The following is a 23,213-nucleotide window of genomic DNA, read 5'->3' as shown; positions in this document are numbered from 1 at the left end:
TATTATTATTATTATTATTATTATTATTATTATTATTATTATTATGGCATTGGAACTAAATGAACTTTAAAGTCCCTTGCAACCCATTCTATGATTATAAGTGAAAGTTATTTCTCCAGCACAGTCCTGTGAGTTTAACATTAAAATTCCACTCTCCACAGAAATCAATAGCTGAGTGTTCCCCCACAGCAAGAAAGACATGGATTTAAAACTGTTTTATGGAGAAAAAAGAGCAGCCCAATTTACCCTCTTCAGATTAAAAAAAACCCAAACAAACACAGCATCATCTCTTCATAAAAAACTTCTTATATAAGAATAAGCAATTTATGTTTTTTAGAAGAAAACACCACCCCTCTTCAGCAGAATTATACTGGTTTTTATGGAAAGTCTTTTCTGGAGGCAAAACCTGCAGAAAATATAAACTAAGCAGTCCATAAAAAATTGATGGATGGGCACTGCTCATGCCAGCACTCCTGTGAGCTGCAGCTGATGTGGCTGGGATCATTTGTCTCAGTTTATGGTCTGCAGAGGAGCTGTCAGGGCAGAGAAGTTTCCAGGTTCCCTTAAAAGTCAAGAGGGATCCACTCTGGGAAGTCAGTGGATTCTCTGGGATGGTTTCTGTCACCATAAAGGAGACACTTACATTGGATCAGATAAACTGTCCTCTGAAAGTGTCTCTTTCTCAATTAGCAATAAAAACAAAACAACCTGGGCTCACCTGCTCCCTGGGACATGTCTGTGCTATAAATATAAAGGGACAGGAATTCCATCTGAAATCAGGCCTGGAAGATCTCTCCTGTAGAAACAGCCTCACTTTGTGCAGAGTTGAACACTTCCACTGAGGCTTTGCTTTGGCTTTTGTTTCTGTACAATTTTCTGTGATGATTTTCTTTTGGCTATATAGGAATCCTGTTCCTAACCTGATGTCCTGTGTCCAGCTTGGGGTCCCCAGCACAGGAGGGACAAGGGGGTGTTGGAGTGAGAGCAGAGGAGGCACCAGGGTGATCAGAGGGATGGAGCAGCTCTACTGGGAGGAAAGACTGGGAGAATTGTGTTTGTTCAGCTTGGAGAGGAGAAGCTTTGGGGTCACCCAATTGTGGCCTTCAAACGCCTGAAGGAGCCAACAAAAAAGATGGAGAGAGGCTCTTTACAAGGGCTGGATTGGCAGGACAAGGGGGAATGGCTTCCCACTGCTAGAGAGGAGCTTTAGGTTGGATATTGGGAAAAAAATTGTTCCCTGTGAGGGTGGGAACCTGGCACAGGGTGCCCAGAGCAGCTGTGGCTGCCCCTGGATCCCTGGAAGTGCCCAAGGCCAGGCTGGACAGGGCTTGGAGCACCCTGGGACAGTGGGAGGTGTCCCTGCCCAGAACTAAATTGTCTTTAACATCCCTTCCAACCTAAACCATTCTATGACTCTAAAATTTGTTTTTACCAACCAACAGCACCAACTAAGAATAAAGTGAAGAAATAATTAGAAATAATGAGCTGTATCCTGTAACTGCACCTGCTGACTTGACAAATCCATGGTGTGTGTTGAAGCATGGGGGAGGCTGTAACAAACAACCAGCCAGAGCAACAGCACTAAACCAGCTCATTTTGCCCCATTTTCTGGACCCAGTAGGAGTTGGACTGTTCAGGACCAAGAACTCAACATTGCCACATTCCTGCAAAGCACTCAGAAAATATCCAGCTACTGCAAAGTGCTGATTTGGGGGATTTTCTGCTGAGTATCTGCCATTTGCATAACAAAGAGATTTTAATTTTTCAGCATTTACACTTGTACTTTTAATACAGCCCATCAGTTTGGGACTGATGTAATTTTAAGAGCAGCAGTTAAGAGACGAAAAATCTCATTGAAGCACATCCTTTCCAGAATAAATACAAAGGGAAGGAAGGAGGCAAACAAGCAACAATAAACTCTTACTGTTTAAAGGATAAAATTCTCCTCCATTCTGATTATGTTGAGATCTGCAGTGTTTATCCCAAGAGACATGCTGATCTGGTTTAGCTTCTAGATCCTATCCTAATGAGAAAATGAATCCTAACAATAAAAGTATGATTTATAACCATGAGCCAGATTTGGAGTTTCCATCTCTGAGATTAGCAGTGCCCCAGAAAATCAGAACTCACTGGTCTCCTAAAAACTTTCATTAATGGGCTGAAACAGTAAAAACAAAGGAAAAACGATTAAAATAGAAAGCAGCTGGGAACCTATGAATGCCGAGTTTACACGGATTTGCAAAGAACCAGGTATAGAAAATGAAGTTTTCCAAGAAGAGCTGGTAACCTTCCAGCAAGGAATACAAATTCCTTCATGAATCAATTTATTTTATCCTGTGACTTGCTCCTAGCAGGAGCCATCCCTCTGGAGATGCCTCTTTCCTTACACTGACTGTAAATCAGCAAAGACAGTGGCTGGTTCAGAGGCAGGCAGGCACCTGGGTGACCTGGCCCTCTGCAGGAGGACAAAATACTGAGGTTGAAGCATGAACAGGCTAGAAACAGACTCTGCATCTTTTTAATCCTTGTTCCCTTGCCTTTGGACATGATGTGTCCTCCTCTCCCAGCTGCAGCAGCACAACCAGCCCTCTTTGGCTTTATCACCTGACTCCAGCTGTCCCTCTTGCTACTCACAAAAGGTTTTTTGAGAAGTTTTCAAGTAATTCTGCCTGCACTTTAACAACCATTCCAGTTCTAAGGAGCCAAAGTCTAAACAGCCCCTTCCTTTACGTTTCTGAACATACATAATCTACACCAAAGTGTGCTGATGACACAAAAAATGCTGTTATTTCAGCATTAAAGTAGATTCCTTCGTTATGAATCACCAAAACTGGTCTTCAGTGGCACACAAATTGTGGAAGCAGAAGCCCACAGCAATGGAAAAGAAATGTTCTATGGCAAGCAGCAAGTGATAGGACTAGAGGAAATGGCCTCCAGCTGCACCAGGGGAGGTTTAAATTGGATATTAGGAAAAAAATTCCTCATCAAAAGGGCTGGAAGCATTGAGCCAGGCTCAGGGAAGGGTGGAGTCACTGTGTACATGTGGCACTTGGGGACATTGTTGAGTGCTGGGCTTGGCAGTGCTGGATTTATGGCCAGACTTGATGATTGTAAAGGTCTTTTCCACACAAATGATTCCAGTAATTCTAGGATCATTCTTCAAAATGAACTTGCTGCTTTCCCTAATTGAACCCCTGTTGTTCAGAACAGCAATTTCCTTGGATATTTACTATTCAGTTTATTGGAGAAACACACAAAAAATGCACGCCAAGGGCTGCAAAATGTTGATGATACCTTAATTGCACTAAAATGAATGAAATCAGAGAATAGGAGGATAAAAATGAGGGGCAGAATTATTCTCTTCTAATTTTAGGCATCCACAGTGGAGAGTGAGTTTTATCTTCATTATTTTAAAGTGTGGAAATCTCAGCATTTACTCAGACAAGCCTCTAACTTTCTAATAATTTTCTAATCATTTTCCGATTAGACATAATGGGGAGAAATAGATTTTAAGGACATTTTTTTCCTTTATGGATTTAATATGATTTTTTTTAATAAATGGATTTTCCAAGCTTGTAAAATATTTTCCCTTGTTAAAGGAAAATATTTACAGTTACAGAAATCAAGATTTTTTTTTTTTGATCTCTAGCAGTAATTGTTGAAAATGAAACACATTCCTAAATCTGCATGATTTGGAGTTTCCTAAAGGTAAAATTCAGTTTACCCTCGCTTAGGCAATGACTAGCAACCAGAAGTATTAAGCTTTTAAGCAGATGTTTTAAAGTTTGTTTTTACCTATGGGAAATTTTATATTATCATTGCCATCATGTTGGAAATTCCTAACCAGAAAGGAACAGCAAACACTCTGGCTGTAATTGTATTTCCTCCTTGGGAATCCCTCAGTACATCAGGGGAACTGAAAGAAAATTTTTCTTGGAATATCCCGTGGCAGCTGCTTCTCCATTCAGTCTTAGACCACTGAGCTTGTGCAGAAATGGCAGCAGGAGAAGAAAACCCTAAGAAGTCCCAAACACCCTGATTTTCAGAGCAAAGTCCAGCTCTGGATCCTGCTCCACCTCATCTCCAGGACCCCCATCTTCCCAACAGCCCAGCAGGCTCTGTAAAGTGAATAAGCACTGGTGGGGCCACCTAAAAATCTGCACCAAGGTGCAGAGCGGGACCTGAGGGTCCAAAGAAGAAGATGGAGTGAGAGATGGATGTCTTACATCTCAGGAATTTGGGAAGGAGCAGGAAGGAAGAGGGAAGAGAGTACAGGAAAAGTGTGGAGAAGAGGGGAGAGACACCCACTCAGCTGTGCCCCAGCTGCTCAGCCCCTCCCCAGCCAGTGAAATTCCCAAATGAGCATTGAATCTTCACTGTCTCAGGAACAGGGTAGAGAAGGTGAAGGCAAACACTGACTCAGACAGCACTGACATGAAGAGAAATTAAAAAAGAGTTTTGGAATGCAGCACTTCTGCTTCTTATTCATGGACAGCCTGAGAGATTCCAGGAGGAGAAGTGCTGGACAGACCAAAGGCTGTCATGGGAACAAGGTTAGCAGCACTTCTGTCACACCTTAAACCCTGTAACTGCGTGTGCTGAGGTGTTTGGGCAAATTCTCTTTGAGGAAAATCCCACAGCAGACCCCTCCTAGGCGCTGTGCCAGAATATTCTGCAATATTCAGAGAGGTCTGCCAGGACCAAAGTGAATCAAGAGCTTGCTTTAACTCACTTGGACTGTGTTTCAATTTCCTTGTCAGGTTTGATCCCGTGTTTGAGACTTCCCAGCTACTGCTCAGATCACACAAAGGCTGGACATGCTCAGATGAGGATTTTGCCTTGCCCACATCCTCATCCTCTCCCATAACATCCTTGCCCACCTTGCCTATTAATTAATTAAGCAAATATACTTATTTACCCCATAAACACACCCACAGCATCCCCCATTAAGATTTCCATATCAGTAACCAGCTGTATCCATGGCACAGATAAAGAGGACAGATGATTTTATAATGCTGATCACCTTCCCCATGCTCCATAAAACCTCTTAAATACCATCTTTTGTGGGACATAAAGGCTTTTCTGCAGCACAAAACACACCAACCACTGTCAGTGTCGTAACATTTATATCCTATTTTCTCCACATCAGAACATGTTAAGGGGCACATTTCATACAGGAAGAGAGTGGTGCAGAGAGAGGAATTTCAAACCCAGCTCCAGCTAATGCTGGACAAGTTATCTCCACTGCCCTTACTTGAGCTTTTAGCAGTCACTGCATTATTCACTGTGAACACCTCAGCACTCCCCTCTCCAGAGCAATTGCCTCTGCTCCCTGGAACTTCCCAACAGCCACAAAAATTCAAATGGAATCCATTCTTTTAGCAGGGACTGTAAGGATGAGCTTCACTTCTGAGGAAGATCAAATGAAGATATCAACACTTGAGACACTCAGCTAAAAGCAAGAGCAGTTGCATCAATCAATTAGAAAGCTCTCAGGTTGTGTGTGGGCCTGCCAGGCTACCACAGAATATTTAAAACTTTTGCAATGCAAAAATGTCAGCTGCTTTTAATTGCTCTGGGTTCAGGCCCAACCAAGTAGTGCAGGCAGCCTGCAGAGTGAGAAAGGCTCAAGTTCTGATATTCCTCTGGTGGCTGCCTTTGAATTCTTGGCAAATAATTTCATTTTTCATCTTTCACCGTACATAGAACAGAGGTAAAAATATCCACCCCTCATCTTACCCGGATTCTGCTTTTGCTATGAGTTTTTTATGTTTTAGTCTACACAAAGTTAACCGGAACAAAGTATTTCTGTTCATTGCAACACTGGAAGGAAGAAGTAACTGCAGAATTGTGGACTTCACATAATACACCACAGTCAGGCCTCCTGGAATGAGATAAAAAGTGACAAAGTGCTCTGAAATCTGCAATGCAGATCAAAAATCAAGTATTCTTTGCTTGTTCCATCTGTGGACTATGGGACTGCAGAAAAACAAGGTTACAGATACCATATAAAGCTGCATAGATTTTTCCTTTACTGTGTGTTTTCCCCAATCAAACAGACACATTTATTTCATTGTCTTGTGGATGTTGATAAAATTCTGATTATTTTAACAGAAAAATAGAAGACATAACAATTTTTACTGTGCATGTTTCAGCTGCTGGCCCTGAGCTCTCTGTCTCCCTGTTGAAAATGGTCATAAAATTTTATCCTCTAGGTAGGGGAAATAACAGCCCAGAATTTAATATTATGGATGGCTACATTAATTTTCACTGTCATCATGTAAAAAATAATTCCTTTTTTAAAAAGTCGATCTAGTGGGTGAATTTCTGTATTACTTACATCAGAGATTTGTAGCACAACAAGCTATTTTACAGCAACCTAAAAAAAACTTGTATTTTTTCTGCTAATAAGATTTTTACATTTGGAACTGAGAAGGTTTCATAAGAAATTAAATAAAAGAAGACCAGTAATCCATCAAAACAATGTGAGAGAACAGCAGCCACATCTGAGTGAACTGGGCACTCACCCAAGCAGAAGTGACAAGCACTTTAGGTGGCAACAGTGGCATTGAAATACCATTTCCTTCCTCTGAAAATAAAGACTTTTAAAACCTCTAGGAGTAACAGGGGGGAAAAAAATTTGGTAAGCATCCTGCATAAATAAATGTGTAAATTGAGTTTATTTATCCATGAATAAAATGGAGATCTGTGCAAAGTTTTAAATTAACTCAAACAAGAGAACAGAAACATTTTTCTGGAGAGAAGACAGCAAAAAATACTGATCATACTCCTAAATCCTAGAACTGAGTTTACCCAGTGGTTACTGGAAGGACAGTTTCAGCATAATGATACTTTTGATTTCTAAAATAATCAGATATTGATACATACTTCTATGTGTATATTTTTACACATATATTAAAATATATATTAGGTATGTTTAACATATAGGTATAATATATATACCTATAATATATATAGGTATAGGTTCTATAGGTATAATATATAGGTATGTTTAACAACCCACAAATTGCTCAGATATGAAGCTTCTCATCTTAGTGAGAAATCTTGTGTTTAGCTGATACACATTTCAGAGCTCATGCCCACTGAGGTATGGCTCCACACTGAGGATTCATTTAAAGATTTCACACCCACAGGGATGAACTCACCAGCACTCTCCTTGAACAGATTAACAGCAAAATTGCAAATACATCTCACTGCTGATATTAACTCTTTCCCCTTTATTTACACAGGAGGCAGTGAGTAATAGTCTCCCACCTGCTGTGGAATTACCTCAGGGATACTTTCAAAGAAAGAGCAGGTTCTTAGGGGAATGATTAATTTCCTGTAACTCTGGATATTGCAAAGTAGGCATCTTCAGCTGAGCAGGCCTTAGGCTGCCTTTAAACTCAATAAATAAAAAAAACCCAGGCTTGTTCAAAAATACCAGGGCAGCCCTTTTGGTTCTGCCTGAGGGTCTACCTACTGCATCTTCCAGTTTCCAGCAGTGGATATTTAGGGAACAACACAGAGACAGGAGATAAATGAACACTCTCCCAGCTCCCATGTTCATCCCAGAGGATTTCCTGATACAGGACAAGGTTTCTCTGGCATGGTAATAACTCCCTGTGTATTTCACAGTGACAGCAGGCAAGAGATCAGCTTCTAAATGCTTGGCCTGATGTACCAGGGATATCTGCACAAGGTGGAGAGTCCAGAGGGTGAGCAGGGAGCCTTGAAATCAGGCTCCTGTTCTACATCAGTGGAGCTGAGACCACCCAGCATTTTATACCCTTAGCAATCTGTTTCTCATTTGTGTCACCTCTTAGCTACTGGTATGTGCAACTTGAAATATCTGCATCCATAAACAACCCTTTTGTCTGACCATTTATGCACAGCAGTAGCACGACAAAGAGAATGAATCTGCTACAAAAAAAGATGCACAGGGCATGAAGTGTTGAACAGTTCAAGTCCAAGTGGCTTACATAAACCATGTTAACATTTTCCATTATCTCTTTCTTATACAGCCAGTGTCCACCCTCTGACAGTTTAACAAGTAAGATGAATGCCTGGAGGGGAAAAAAATAACCCTTCTGGTTCTTATTTGGTAATGGAATAAGAAAGCTGAGCAATGTAGAGCTGGAGCTCTACAGGTTCCCTTTGCACTTTGACAAGCTTTAGTGCTTAACTATTATTTTTATGTACATGGGACAGTGGGCTGCCCAGGGAAGTGGCTGGGTCACCAGCCTGGAGGTATTTAGAAGGTGTAGATGTGGCACTGGGGGACAGGGTTTAGGTGGACTGGGCAGTGCTGGGTTGAGGGCTGGACTCAGTGATTTTAAAGGTCTCAGACAATTCTGTTGTTCTGTGGTTCTATGACTATACAATAACATGTTCTTATCTCAAGGCTGGCCAAGGCCAATTAATTCCCTGCATAACAGAGTTTATTCATCAAAGTTCAAGCAAGTGATGCAACTCAAGAGTTAAACAAGGAGCGGCCAGCTACAGCTTTGCATCAGGTGATTTCTTCAAGTTGAATCTCTGATCCATTTTCTGTGTTCAAATTCTAGTCCAAGGTAAGGTAGAACAGCACCTGCAAGTATGAAGTATCCTTTCCTTTCCCTTCCTCTTCCTCAAAGCATCCACTGCTGGATCCTCAAACAGATTTGGGCACATCTTGAACACACCAAGAACAGAGGGTGGAAGGTCACCCTCTTTTTCTGCTGTCAGTAGTTGGTACTGAAGGAAGGCAGCACCAGCAGACATGATTTTATCCACACAGACTTTACCCTCACAGGGAAATGGATGGAGCTCAGCCTCACCTTGGTCTGGCTTTGTGGTGAATCTTCCTCTGAGTGTGGTCAGAAGACCTCTTCAAAAGAAGCATGGAAACATTGGCTTTGTCCAAAGCAGGGAGACAAAGGTGAGACCATGACTGTGTGTCAGCAAGAGCACATCTAGAGGTGTCGCAGACATCTTTTGTCCAAAATCTTTTCTTTAAGATTTTCTCTTCTGAGGAGCTGAGGCCTCAGAAAAAGAATGTAAACAATGGTTATCTGCTGCTGTGGAATGCAACAGGTAGATTTTTGATTGGGCCATCTTGAATGTTTATAATTAATGGCCAATCAAGACAGAGCTATCTCAGACAGAGTCCAAGAGAGCTGCTTTTGTTTTCATTCTTCTTATTCTATTCTTATCTTAGCTAGCTTCTGAGGAAACCTGTCCTTCTTTTTCTTTTTAGTATAGTTATAATGTAATATATATATATCATAAAATAATAAATCAAGCCTTCTGATCATAGAGTCAACATTCTCGTCTCTTGCCTCATCCCAGAACCCCTGTGACCATGGTCACATAGAGGCTCACTGCTGGAGAGTCAACCTGGAGAGTCAACTCATTCATAGGTTCATGGGTGTTGGACTAAGCTCTTTTCTGACCCAGAACACCACAATCACATCAGAAGCCAACTATTTCCTAATTACAATACACTATAAGTGTTTCTATCACCTATCAGCTTTTGCCACATCACGCTGTAAATGCTTTAAAGCCAGTCATCTAAAATTACCCCTCATGGATCCTATTAAAACACATCCTATTAAAACACATCTTTCCTAGTTCTATTTCCCCAAAGTATCCAGTCTTATTTGCAAGGCCACCCTTTGAAACTTGCTTCTAGTTCAATTTCTCTTTCAACAAGGTCTGTCCTATTCCAGGCATTCCTAAGTCAGCATTTCTTATCTCAAGGTTTGCATACAGATGCACACACTGTGTGAGCCTTCTGTCAGGCTTGGAGAATTTTCTATAAATCCATTTCCTACATTTGGGCACTAAACTGAAACGAGAAACAACAAGAAAAAAATTGCCTGTTCCACCCAATCTCTCCCATTTCCTAATAACAGTGCACCTAATAACATCCTGCAGCTCTGCAGATGTTGGACATCCTCTGACCCACCCATCCTTCAGACCAGTGCCCTCTGTAGTACCACTCTGATGGGTTTACTCTTAGATTGGCCACAGTGTTATTTTAACCCTTGTAGGGCTCATCACCCCCCAAACCCAGAAAGAAATGCTGATTTAAAGGGCAGGGTGTGTTTTCATTTAGGAGCAGACACACTGAGATGATTCTGTGTGAGCAGAAAAGGCACTTGATCTGTTCTGTGGAACTTGACAAAATGAGAATTTCTACAGTGTGTATTATTATCTATCAGGTGTGCAAAAAAAAATGGTATGTAATTTAGAAACCACTTTCAGCAAATGGTGTTTATTGTACCAACTGAATAAATTCAAAGATTTGGTATATTTGATGGAGTGGGGCATTTTAACAGTCACTATTGAGGGTCTGCTGGGAATGCACCAGACAGAGGTGACAGAGCCAGGACTGAGGTGTGCCACACTTCTGAAATATGAAAAAAACCTCAGTGTCTGCTCCCAGGGTCTTTACATTCCTGTGTCATGTAAAATCAGAGGGCAGATTACTTCCTTTGGTGCTTTACTGAGGTTCTGCAAAAGCACTTTTCCATGGGGCCAAGGCACTGGGGCAGCTTCTTACTGAAACATGTTTCATGTTGAGATTTTACAGCCTCTTTTGCACAGCTTAGAGATTTGTTGTTGTAGATTTGGAAGAGCTCATCAGCCTCTGGACACCTAGGATAAAAGTGGGAACCTTTGGATGTGTTTACCTATCTCATCCATAAATCATTTACCCAAAAAATAAACCCCCAAACCCCTCATAAATATTTTGTTTCTACAGCAAATTTAGAAATTAGATGTGGTGCTTAAGGACATAGTTTGGAGGTGGACAGGGTAGTGTTGTATTAGTGGTTGGACTGGAATAGTCCTAGGGGCTTTTTCCAACCTAAATCACAGAATAATTTGATTTGGAAGGGACTCACAAGGATTATCAAGCCAACTCTTAAGTGAATGGGTCATACATGGATCAAACCCACAACCTTGGCATTATGAAATTTTTCTATTACTCTAAATAATCCTCTCTAGTGGACCACAAAACTTGTTGGACTGTCTACGGTTTCCTAATACACAAGGGATTTCCATATCCTCAGTTTGGAGCTGCACCAGACTCAAAAAAAAAATGCAACTTTTTAAAATTATAAGGGCAGTAATACAAATTGTTCAACAACACACAGCACTGTCAACTTTATTTTGGGAAGCACAAGCAAGCAGAGCTAGACTGCCTGGCATGTCATTTGGGGCAGTGGGAAAGTAAACCAACATCATCACCTCTATTTAAACAGTGCTGTTGCAACATCTGAAAATAGGAAGCACTGGGAAGGCTGCTGGTGCCCAGCTAGAGTGGTGATGGTGCAAACATTGATGTCTGAGGTTATCTTTCTGCCTGGGAGCAGTGACTGGGTGCTGTGGATGTGACCCTGGCCCCCAGGCAGCTGCAGGAGCAGCGTGGGGAGCTGCAGCCAAGGGAGTGAAAGCATCTGTGAAAATAAATTGCCCATCCAAAGCTCGTTCCAAATGGGGCTGCTCATTGATGTGGCCTGCTGGGAAAATCAGGAGGGAAGCAGAGAGAATTTCTGCCATACCATTACTCTGGAGGGACATTTAGGGATGTAATGATGCCAAATCTTCTGTTTCCAGGAAACAGAATGGTGTGATGTACAGAAATAAATAACCCCCGGAGCAGAGAGGGGCTCACCTTCGCAGTTGGGGATGGAAAGTGAATTATCAAATATGCTTGTGTCATAAAACTTTCATCCACTGAAAGGATCATTGATTCAAGAATGATTGAAATTGATTATTTAAAACCAACAAGGCAGCCAAGAACAACACTATTCATACATTCCCAGTTCTGAGCAGAGCCTCTGGAATAAAACACTGTCCCAGCAACTGGGAAAATGATGGCAAACTCCAAGTGATGTCAGGTTAGCTGGAGACTTGATGAGCATCTTTGATGAGTTGTGGATCTATCCCTGGATACACTTCTCCCACATGCACCAACACTTTCATTAAACCACAGCTTCCCCAGAGACTTGGAAAACACAGGCAACAACACAGGAGCAGTGTAAGCCTGGATTTGTACGGGTGGAATCCTGCGCCACTCAGAATCAGGATCTTTCCACCATTTCTGGGAGACAACAGCCTTTCACTTTTCACTACAAAGTGACCAGAATGAGGGCAAGGAACCAACCCCCAGCTCAAGAGGATCCAGTCACCAGGGGGAACAAATCATTTTTCCTTTCAGCGCATCCCAGGACTTCTTGAAATGAAGTGCACGACATCTGATTTACTGCCTCTCCTTTACTGGGTTGTCTGAATACACTTAAACACCATAAATGCAAACTGCAACCTTCAAACTGACTGAAAGGGAAGAAAGAGAAGAAAAACAGAGAATATGATTTGTATACTGATAAGGCACAGTAGCATTGGCCATCCACATGCTGGTTTTTTGTTTTGTTTTTTTTTTTTAATTTGTTTTCAGATGAATTGTCTTTTGACAAGGTCTTAAAGATTGTGTGGTCAAATGTGTCAATGGAACAAACAGGGGGATCAAAAGATTTCCATGCAGATCAAGATTAAGCAGGATCAGATGCAAGCCAAGACTTGCAGTCTCCTGTGGAAACACGTTAGATGGGAAAGGCAAGGGATGTGAAGGGAATAATGCAAAAACATTCCACAATGCATGGAATATCAGTGTGAACTGAGGACCTCTGTTCTCTAAGTTCCTATAAAAATTCAAGCTGTAACTCAGTGCCTGTATCACACACAAATATAGAATTATAGCCACCTGCTCATCCTGGTTATCATTGTAATTCTAGTCAAACCAGGCCAGGAAATTACAACTTTAGAAACATCCTAAGCTGAGTCCTATTAAAAAAAAATTCTGCCATTTCAACCAATTCCTCTTATATATGAAAGTGAAGTAATAATTAAACACAATTTTTTTTTTCAGGTACACAAACACACAGACACTTCCCATCTGGTGTGATGCATTTCCCCCATTACTCAGATCTCTTCTGGATTGTTCTGTGATCCCAGGAATTCCTGCTAGGCCATGGTCTTTGTGAAATTAGTTTGGTGAAGTGTCCCTGACCCCATAGCAAGGACTACTGTGTGTCCAGGGTGGGAGCAGAGACCATGTTGGGTGGGGAGCGACAGTGGGAATATTCAGTCATTCCCCGACAGCCTTGGAACATTTCTTACCTTCCATTGTTACTAGAATTTTAAAGATTCCAGTAATTACCCACCCAGATTGTAGCCAGGATGGAAATTTAGATACCTACAGAAAGTGTAGTATGAATGTTGCCATCTTAGCTCTGTGATTGACTGTTGTAGTTGTAATAAATTCTACTGACAGCCTCTGCAAATGTTAAATTAGTCAGTGATTAGGAACTGCTAAAAATCTTGTAATCCACTGTTGGTTTTTGGCTTTTTTCTGCCTCTGTTAAGTTTGGGATTGAAGCTCTTGAGATGATATTTCGTGTTTAGACTTCGATGTTGATTATTTCTTATCTATATTACAGTCTTACAAGGCGTGAGTTTTGCAGTATTTCACTAATAAGTCACAAAATGTCTAACTATTTTTCTTTACAAGGTCTTTTAAGGCTAAACTATCTAATTAAGAAATGACACTTAAATTTTTTAACTTCATAACTAATCACTTGTGTCCTGCAATGCAGACTTTTCTGTCTAATTAAAAATACCACACAAATCCATGAAGAAGAAGGTGAAGAAGAACCAGCTACTGCCTTAAAACTTCTGTCTTGCTTCACATATATTACTATATTCTAAACTTTCAACTCTAAGTTTTCCACCATGTGATATTACACACTTTTAATCAAATTACACACTCATAATCTTAGTTCTGTCATTCCATTTTGGAAGCCTTCTCCATGGCCTCAAGTCAAATGCAGTGTTCTCCTGGGGGTCAGTGCCTGTCAGCACAGAAAGTCTGAAATTCTCAGCATCCAGAGTTCCAACTAAAAACTGTGAACAAACCTCATCCTGCTGCTGGTTCAGAAGCCGTGTAAAAATTCCATCTGTGGTGAATTGGTGTTTTTACAACATCCCATTAAGATCCCCTTTTGCTGGGATACATTTGATGGTGGTGCTTTAGGTGATGCTAATTAATTACATCTGTAATCCTTTAGATTAGACAAACCATTCACCAGGTCTGGGACTAAGGCTGAACTGAGCTGCACCTAAGCTCTGTAATGAGTTTAACAAGCAAGGGAGGTCTACTCTGACCCTCATGACTCAACAGAAGGGTCCCTTTTGCCGTTTTGCATTTTTCATCTCTGTGTAAATCATTCTGTCTCAATTCTAACTTGGTTTTCCTCTGTGTGATTCATCCATGTGAAAAGTGATAGAGTGGACCTTGACACTGAACTTTGCTAACTCACACTTTTACAAATTCATGGTAAACATACTTCTGCTAATGGCTTTGATGGTGATTCTGTAATGCCCTAAACCACTCATTGACACCACCATCATGCTCAGGAACTGAATCCAAGCAATCCTGAAGGTGCCATCTAGGGATTTTTCAAGGAAAAAAATGCCCAAAAGAGAAAATGAGTTATGTTGCTTTCAAGCTCTGAAAAAGTATTTCTTGGTTTAAATTGTTTCAGAATGAATTTACAATGTCATTCTCTCAGCCATTCTGTGAAATTACCCATGCATTACATTCTCAAAAGCATTTTATGCCATCTGTTTGGGATACTTAGTGTGAACATATTTGGGGGTGAAATTAGTAATTATAAGAGGAGGAAATTAACATATTGGACTAATTAACAGCATCTTCTGGAAAAGAAACAGGGAAGATAACGAATTACAAAGCTTAATGTTTACTGTTCTCCTAGCTAAATAAAGATTGTTCAATATGGCTCTCCTTGGGTTTCTTTTCTTGATTTTTTTCCCTTCTAGAATATATCTGCACTATGTCAAAGAACAGGAGCCAGAGAAAGACTCAGACACTGCAGGCTCTGTGGTCTGGCTCTCTCCATCCACACCAATGTTCCCAGGGGACACATCCTTGTCATGATCAGGTTCAAAATGAGGGCTGCAACACAGCTCACCTCATTTTGGACACTGAAATATTACAGCAGACCTAGTTCCAGAAGCTCATTATGCTTGGACCCCAATAAAGGAAAAGCATTTAATTTCTGCTCCATTTTAGGTTTTAATTTAGGATTAAATGGTGCTTTGGTCTTTAACTGTACCAACAGAGCTCTACTGACCATGAAGAGGTGGTGATTGCATTTCAGACCTCTATTTTTAATGAGAAGGCTCACAGCTGAATAGCCCAGACTGTTTGGAAGATCCAGTTTTCATGGAGCACAAAACCAACAGGTCATGGCAACCACCATGTTTTGCTAATGACCCTCCACACTGAGAAAAGATCACTGGTCCGTGCTAAAGTGAATTTTTGTCCCTAGGGTGTCCCAAAGTTCACCTCATGCTTGTACCTGAGGCTGACCATGGAGCAGATTTGGGGTTTACTATATTTTACTATATTTGGGGTTTATCACCTGTATAAAACCACTCTCAAGGTTCTCAGGATTTTAACGTATCATAGGGAAGTTTGTTCTAAAATAAGCTGCAGGTTGCACTGACTAAATAAATATCAACTTCCATTGCTTTACCTCTGATCAGTGATACCTCACAAAGATAGTGGAATGGAAGAGAGGCTTCTGTAGCTTCTCCCTTCCCTTTTGCCATTAAAATTCTGTTCCAGTAGCCACACTCCACTGGAGAATATGCTGTGTGTTCATGCATCACATAAACAGCCCAGAAAATTATATTTTGTCAACAACTGAAAAATAAATTGTTTGCTCACTTCTAAGACAGCCTGGCGTGAAAATTTGGGGTTTTTTTCTAAAATAGAAGCTCTGCACAAGGAAAAACACTTCATGAATAAATGGCAAGTTCTACGATAATATTTACAAACACATTCAAGAGGCAAAGAACACCTAAAAGAAAGGTCCAAATATAGAACCTCATTTATCTTCCCTTTGTTTCCAGCTAAGGAATGGAAGAGATGGTCATTAAAGTGATATAAACAAACCTGCTACATGAGGCAGAGCTGCTTCCTGGAACACAATGGCACCAAGGGGCAGAGCTTGGGGCAGGTTCATAATACAGGTCAACACACCCATTTATATGCAAATTGAGAGGCAGTTCAGGCACCACAACTTTCACACTTCAGTCTGATATCTAGATCAGCTTATTGTCCTTAAGGAATAGATTAAGTCAGAATAAAACACCACTGATCCAACATAATTTTCAGAAAGGTTTTTAATTCCCTGAGCCTCGTTTCCTTTGCTATTTCTCCAGGGATGGAGAACTGGCTGAATGATAATACCTACATTATATTTTAAGCTCCTCCCTCCACAAATATTCACCAAGGGGAGAAAGAAAGTGAAGAGGAAGAGAAGAAATGTAGTTTTTTCCCCCAGAAGCACCATTCCTTGCAGCACACAAGTCATGCAGCAGAGGAGTGGCTCTGAGCATGCTTCTCCCACTTCTGAAACAAAGTTGGATCCAGTTTCAGATTTCTTACAGCATCATTTCTGTGCTGGTGCATTTTAGCCAAGAGACAAGTGCTTTGCCCTGCTTCTAAAATCTGGTCTGGATAAATGGAGAAGACATTTCAAATATATTAATTTTCAACTATCACATCAGTCAGTAAGTACAGTTAATTCAATAGATTAAACTATGAGAAAGAGCTGTCAGTAGTTCCCCTGAAGGGAACTACTCCAGGTGTGTAAAATTCCAAGTTCTCCTTCCTTGTCACACCACTGGACATTGTCACCAAGGGAAAGCCAAGGCTGGAGACAGTATATTTATCTCAGCAGGAAAAGATGTGCCTGGAGCAAGGACACTTTGAAAATGGATCCTCCAGTAACAAGAAGCCACCAAGAAATAGAGGAATAAATACCTGTGACGTTGGCGCGGGCTGACAAAGCTTCGCAGTACTTTTCCAGCAGCACAGACAAGGGCAGGTTCACAGAGGATTCACAGTGGAGAACGATCTGGAGGAACAGAAAGAAACCAAGCAGGTAAAGCAGCAGCCTGGAACAGATTTTCTCATTCATGAGTACAACAAGCCCCCAGCAGCCTCAGAGCAGCTCCCATTCATGATTTACTCAGGTGCAGACACCCCCTGACACAGAAGGTTTGTGGTTGTACTTGCTCAGCTCCAGGGCATCACATGGAGTTCACCTGATTAATGCAGGAAACTGCAAATTAACCACCCAATCTGGATCTCTCCTTGTGGGAGCTGCTCAATGCCTTTAACAAAGCTCAGGATCCACTGTGTCTCACCTAAAAGGAGACACCTGAAATAGCAAAGCTGAATCACATCCCATTAAAGATCATGTGTTGAGTTTCTTCAGTGAACTTTTAATTGGTATATGGGTGCCAAAGATCCTTGCACATTCAAGAGATTACAGCAATTGGCAAAGAGCAGTTCAGAGGGCTTGAAGAAGGTGTTCCCATGGAATATTTGGGATAACTGGGCATCCCTGTAATGTGTCCTGTGACTCTTTTTAGTCAATGGAAGACACACAAGTTTCTGACCCTCAGCATTCAGGGCTGAGCCTTCTACTGGGGCAACTTACAGTGAGAAACAGCAGTAATGCCAATGTGGGCACTTTGAGAAAGCTGCAGGTTCAGTACAAGGTAACAGTACAACCCCAAGTAAATTTTAGGACATAGAGTTGAAAATCAATGGGGATATCTTAATTTTCACACTCAAAATGAAGCACCCAGTGCAGACAGAGGAGAGAAGCCCACACCAAAATACAGAGCCAAGCTGGGATCCTGCCTGAAGCAAGAGAAGCTCTTGGAAATTCCTTTAAGAAAGGCAGAACAAAACGTCGCAGGAAAATTCAGGAGTGACAAATCAATGACAGAAAATTCCATTTTCCATCTATGAAACTGGCTGAAAATCTTTCTGAGGGGGGATATAAAGCCATGGTAACACACAAAATGCCTTTGCTTTTCTGTTTACACAGAATGACTCCAACACAATTCAGCAGCTTTTACTCAGGGAAACAACCCTATCCCTTGAAGGTTGGTATTATATTTCAGTGCTCTAAAGTGTGTGAAGTGATTGAGGAACCCATTTTATGTCACTGAATTCTCTGTTGCTTAATAAAAAGGAGAGTAAATGCTCATGACAATAGAATCCATCAGCAATGTTGGTGTCTAAAGAACAACTGTTCTTTGTACAGCATCTTCTTCTACCTATTTCTCACTTTGCTGTTATTTTATAAAATAGGAAGTGTTGACGTACAAACAGAAAGTCTTTCCCAGACTTCATTCTTTTCATACAGAAAACTCCATGAAGGGGCTGTTTTCTCCTCCAGGTGTGAGGATTTGTGAAGAATTTTGAATGAGTTAGAGAGGGGACTTCTAAGTTGCTTTAGATAATGTGATTTATTTTTCTTATCTTTTACATAGGTAGGAAAGGTGAGTTCAGATCACATCTTCACCACATAACTCAAAAACTCCCCAGACTTCTAGTTACAAGACCTTTTAAAGATTTATTAACTAATAAAACACTACTAACAAATTGACCTAATTCTTAATTATTTTGTTTTATAGAGTCATAGCACAGTGTAAGCTTTTTTTAATTAATCATGTTATAACACACAAACTTACAGTACTGTACTCTAAAACTTTAAACTTTCTTCTACTTGTGAAAAATGCCAATCACTTGTTTTTGAAATTTTAAAAGTTTAATAGTAGTAAAATGGTTTTAAAAATAGTAATACAATTAGAGTAATAATAATTTGGACACTTTGAATTAGTACAATATGAGGCAACAGAAACAAAGAGTTGCTGACATCCAGGTACCTTTTTACAGGCAGCACAAGCTTGAAAAGGGACCCACATTAGCAAAGGATTAACCCTTAAAACAACAGCCTGTTGCATATTCATACATCTCATAAATGATGCATAAATTCCATTCAAACACAGGATTCTGTCTGGTCATTGTTGATTTCTTCCTCATAATCCTGATGGTGTCATCCTGCCCGAGTGAGGCAGGAAGAAGTTGGTTTCTTCTGATAATGGAGCAATAAATTCTCTTTCTCTGAAAGATTCAGGTGTCCCGTGGCTGCTATCTCAGTGCAAGTCCTTTCCTTAAAAAGTCTCTTACATAGCATAGTTTCTATTTTAACATTTTGTTATAACCTAAAACTACATTTAACACACTACTTAAGAGAATTAATACAGCATTACTTTCTAACACAACACATACAATATTCATTTGAATATTTGCGAAAAGCCAATCATAAAATACACATTTTTCGCATACTTAACAGCTCTCTGCTTTAAACTACAAATCTACATTCTCACTTCTAGCACCTAAGTTTGGAAGCCTTTTCTAAACTCTCGGATCAAACCTTGTGTTAAATTCTAAACTTTGCCTTACAGGCCCAAAGTTCTGAGTGTTCCTGACATTTCAAATTCCAACATCCAGGGAGGCCCTGAACTCCTGCCCCCAGCAGCAAACCCTCCCCACATGGTCAGGTCAGGGAGATAAAGCCAGGAACAGATTCCACCTCCCGAGGCACAGAGCTCCCGAAACGCAGGCTCTGCACTGGCCACATCTCATGACAGACCCAGGCACGGGAGTGACACAGCAGAGGCATTTCTCCCCCTCCATCCCTCACCCCTCCACCCCTCTGCCACTTCCCAGGCCAAAAGCGCTGCCTCACTTCAAAGAAGAAACTCAAGCCATCCCCGTGTACTGTAAATACGCCGCGTGTTCAGCCGAGCCCTCCCCAGGACGGTGGGGAAGAACAGGCAGAGGTCAAGCTGAGCACAGCTTGGGCAGGAATAGGAAAGGTTAAATGTCACATTTGCCTTAGGGTCAGCTCAGGTTAATTTGGCTGGGGGGAAAAGTGCCTTCCACAGATTATGTTACTTTTGGTTTCATTTTCTCTCCGCTACCCACAGTGAACAGACTTGCTGTGTGCAAAACTTTTTTTTTTTTTTAATTATATTTAAAGCAGACAAACCCAAATGATGCCTCAGGTTTAGCTTTTATATTTTTTAGGTTCTGTACTGCTTCAGTGTGTGAGTCTGAGCTTCACATCAGGGCATGCTGAGCTCTGTGCACAGAGCAGGGAGACAAAACAATTCCTGCTCCAGCTGGGCACCAAGGACAAATGATCCAAATCTCAGCCCAAGAGCACAAACCCCGTGGGCTGGAGAGAGAAAAACAAGCAGGGTGGGAGTGCAGGGGCTAAAGCTGGAATGGGACAATGAACTGCAAGATGCAAATGGAGCAGAACTGATCCCAGGGAGAGACCCCGGGAGCGCTGGTGCATTTTGGGGCCATTTTGGTTCATCTTGGGTGCAGCCCTGGCTGGGCTCTGGTGCTGCCCAAGGTGCATCCATGGAGGCCTTTGAATAAATCCCTGCTTTATTCTTTAGCTCTGTCCAGCCTCTGCTCTAGGTCAGCCTTGAGAAACTCCTCTTACAATAATAAAAACCAGCAAAACAAACAAAGAAAGAGAGACATTTCAGTAATGTAGAATTTTAAAGATAAATAATTGGGCCCATGACTGCACAGAAATTATATTTTGAAGTACTGAAATAATGGCTTTGGGTCACTAATGCATGACTTTACTCAAACTGTATTTCTCTTAAAACAGCTATTCCGTAACCTCTGCCCACCAAATCAGTTCTTTTTTGTCCTGAAAATTTACCTAAATCATGCACAGAAATGTCCAACTTAATTCCTCTGAGCCATTGTGAACATTTATGAACAAATAAAACTAATGTGCTGAGCCAAAGATTGAGGTGGAAATCAATCTTTTACTTTCCAAAGCAGGGACACCAACTAAGAGCAGGCCAGCTCTGAGTCTTCCAAAAAAAATAGATACAGAGCCTTTGGTCAACTTCCCATTTACATCTGGGAGGACTTTGGGAAAAGGATGAATTGCTCTGGTGTCACTGTCTGCCTCTCTAATGGGCATTTTATTGGGCCTTTCCCCTTGGACATGGTCACTGCTCTTCATTAATTCATGAAAGATCTTTATCTCTGTCAGAGGACATCAACTATGAGATGCAAGAGTTGCCTACTCACAGTTCCCACCAGTATTTGTGGTTATTTCATCCAGCTTAGAGAGGATTTGTAACATCATTTTAAGAAGAATTAACAAAGAGTCCTGGTTTGAAATACTGAGTTCCACTGTGGAGCAATATAGAAATGTAAAACCAAATGAACACTGGTGTTGTAAAATTCACCTGCATGGGAGGGGTTGTTTTCTCCTCTCAAACATGGAAGAAATGGTGACAGGAATATAAAGGAGTGGCTTTGGAATTTAAACCAGCCCCCAAAGCTATGGATAGGATCCAAAAATGTCAACACAAGCATGGGGCTACCACAGAGACACTGTCACCATGATATTTTCCGAAAAATCCTCTTTGCCCAGGACTTTCTCCTGGGAAGCTGAGAAGCCTCAGAGAGAATGAAAACAATAAGGATCTGATTGCTGCTCCTGTGTTTGCTGCTTTGGAATGTGGCTTGGACATTGTTTACCCACAGGTGAATGTTTGATTGGTTCCATGTGAATTGTTTTTAATTAATGGCAAATCACCATCAGCTGTGTCAGAATCTGAGGAGTCAGTCATGGGTTTTTATTATTCATTCTTGTGAAGCCTTCTGATGTATCCTTTCTCTATAGTTTAGTATAGTTTTAGTATATAATTTCTATGATATGATATATGATATGATATGATATATGATATGATATGATATATGATATGATATGATATGATAATAAATCAGCCTTCTGAGAGCTTGGAGTCAAATTCTCATCTCTCACCTCACCCTGGGGACCCTCACAAGCACCACAAGACACAATGGAGCATCTGCTAAATTTAAATATCCAACAGTAGATAGCAGCACAGTGGGAGAAGTCAGCAGGAATGCAAGCTGAAGGGGAGGACCAAAGAGGAAAAGGGTGACCCACAACAGTGGAACAGCCCTTGCCAAGGGGGAGGTGAGTTTGGGTGCTGCCCCACACGGACAGATGCACACACTCCCCTTTCCCATCCTCACACAAGAATTCCCAGATGCCATACTGCAGTGCTCTAATAAAAGCCACTTGTTAGGCCTCCCTGTCAAACATCTGCTGGTGGCCTGCTGAGAGGTGCTGACATCTGACACAGCCTCAAAGCAACAGAGCAAAAACTCTTAAAAAAAAAAAAAAAAAAGTAGTTTCTAGTACTCCCGAGGTCCCAGAGAAATCCATCCCATTAAAGTACAACAGCATTTGAGCAGAAAGCCACTCCCAGAAAAGCAGTGAGATTTGTATTGAATAGCTTAGACTTCAAAACAGAGAGCAGCAGCTGAGCTGATCACACAGGGATTCCTTTGGAATTAAGGAAGAGAAGCAGGAATTTTCCAGATGCAGTATTTTAAATCTTTAATTGGAATGACCTCCACTGCCTGGGTCTTCTGCACTATAAGGACAGAGTCACTTAGATGCATCCCTCCTAAATTTTCTTTAGACACTGCATACAAAAGGAGAGATGATGGCTGCAGAACACACAAGCACACCATCATCTTATTTGATCATCTGTGCTCTTTCTTTTACTGAGCAAGATGAAGTGACCTTCCAACATGGAAAAATGTGGAGTTATTAACACAAAATGTGCTCAGCCCACAGCTGACAGGAGAAGGGTCCATCTCATGTCTTCTTTGCCACACAAAGTCTTACCCTGCACTATTAACTGTGCTCTCTATAAAGCCAAAGCATTTTCCACTCCTGAGAAACCACCTCTGGCAGTGGCATGGATCAGGTCAGGAGGATGCTTCTTCCTGCCCTTCATCTCTGGGAACCTCCACTGCTCTCAAGACTCCAGCTTTTCCCATGTGTTTCTTTAAAATATCTGAGGTTGCAAATGCTGCCTCGTTTCAACATCAAAATTGCAGCAACACTGTCTTCAGCACACAGAAAAGCTGCTGCTTAGTAGCTTTGCACAGGGAAAAAAGAAAAAAAAAGAGTGAATGTGAGAGAAAAGGGAAACCTGTATTTAATTTTTAGTTATTCAATTAGGCAATGCAAATAAATTCACTCCATCTCCACAATGAGACTGAGTTCTCACCCCAACTTCTGGGATGGGCATGCTCTGAACGGTGGCTCAATTAAAAGCAAAAATTTAGTTTGTGTGCAGAGAAGCTCAGTTTAGGGAAACAAAGGCATCTAACTTCACAATGAAAATGTAAT

At 41.2% G+C, this 23,213-nt stretch overlaps 1 protein-coding gene across 1 annotated transcript in view; it reads right to left on the bottom strand.

The window, feature by feature from the left end:
• CRHR2 (corticotropin releasing hormone receptor 2) overlaps window positions 1–23,213 on the bottom strand; it is a 153,320-nt gene that overhangs the window by 121,085 nt on the left and 9,022 nt on the right. Inside the window, exon 2 of the mRNA XM_071428496.1 lies at window positions 16,901–16,994. Coding sequence (XP_071284597.1) covers window positions 16,901–16,994 — 94 coding nt within the window. The remainder of the gene's footprint in view (window positions 1–16,900; window positions 16,995–23,213) is intronic.

This window comes from Agelaius tricolor, unplaced genomic scaffold (genome assembly GCF_023055355.1).
Source record: "Agelaius tricolor isolate 1412-34295 unplaced genomic scaffold, bAgeTri1.0.p SCAF_6, whole genome shotgun sequence".
Taxonomy (NCBI): domain Eukaryota; kingdom Metazoa; phylum Chordata; class Aves; order Passeriformes; family Icteridae; genus Agelaius; species Agelaius tricolor.
The sequence above is the reverse complement of the archived record's forward strand: the minus strand, read 5'-3'. Positions and strand labels throughout refer to the sequence as shown.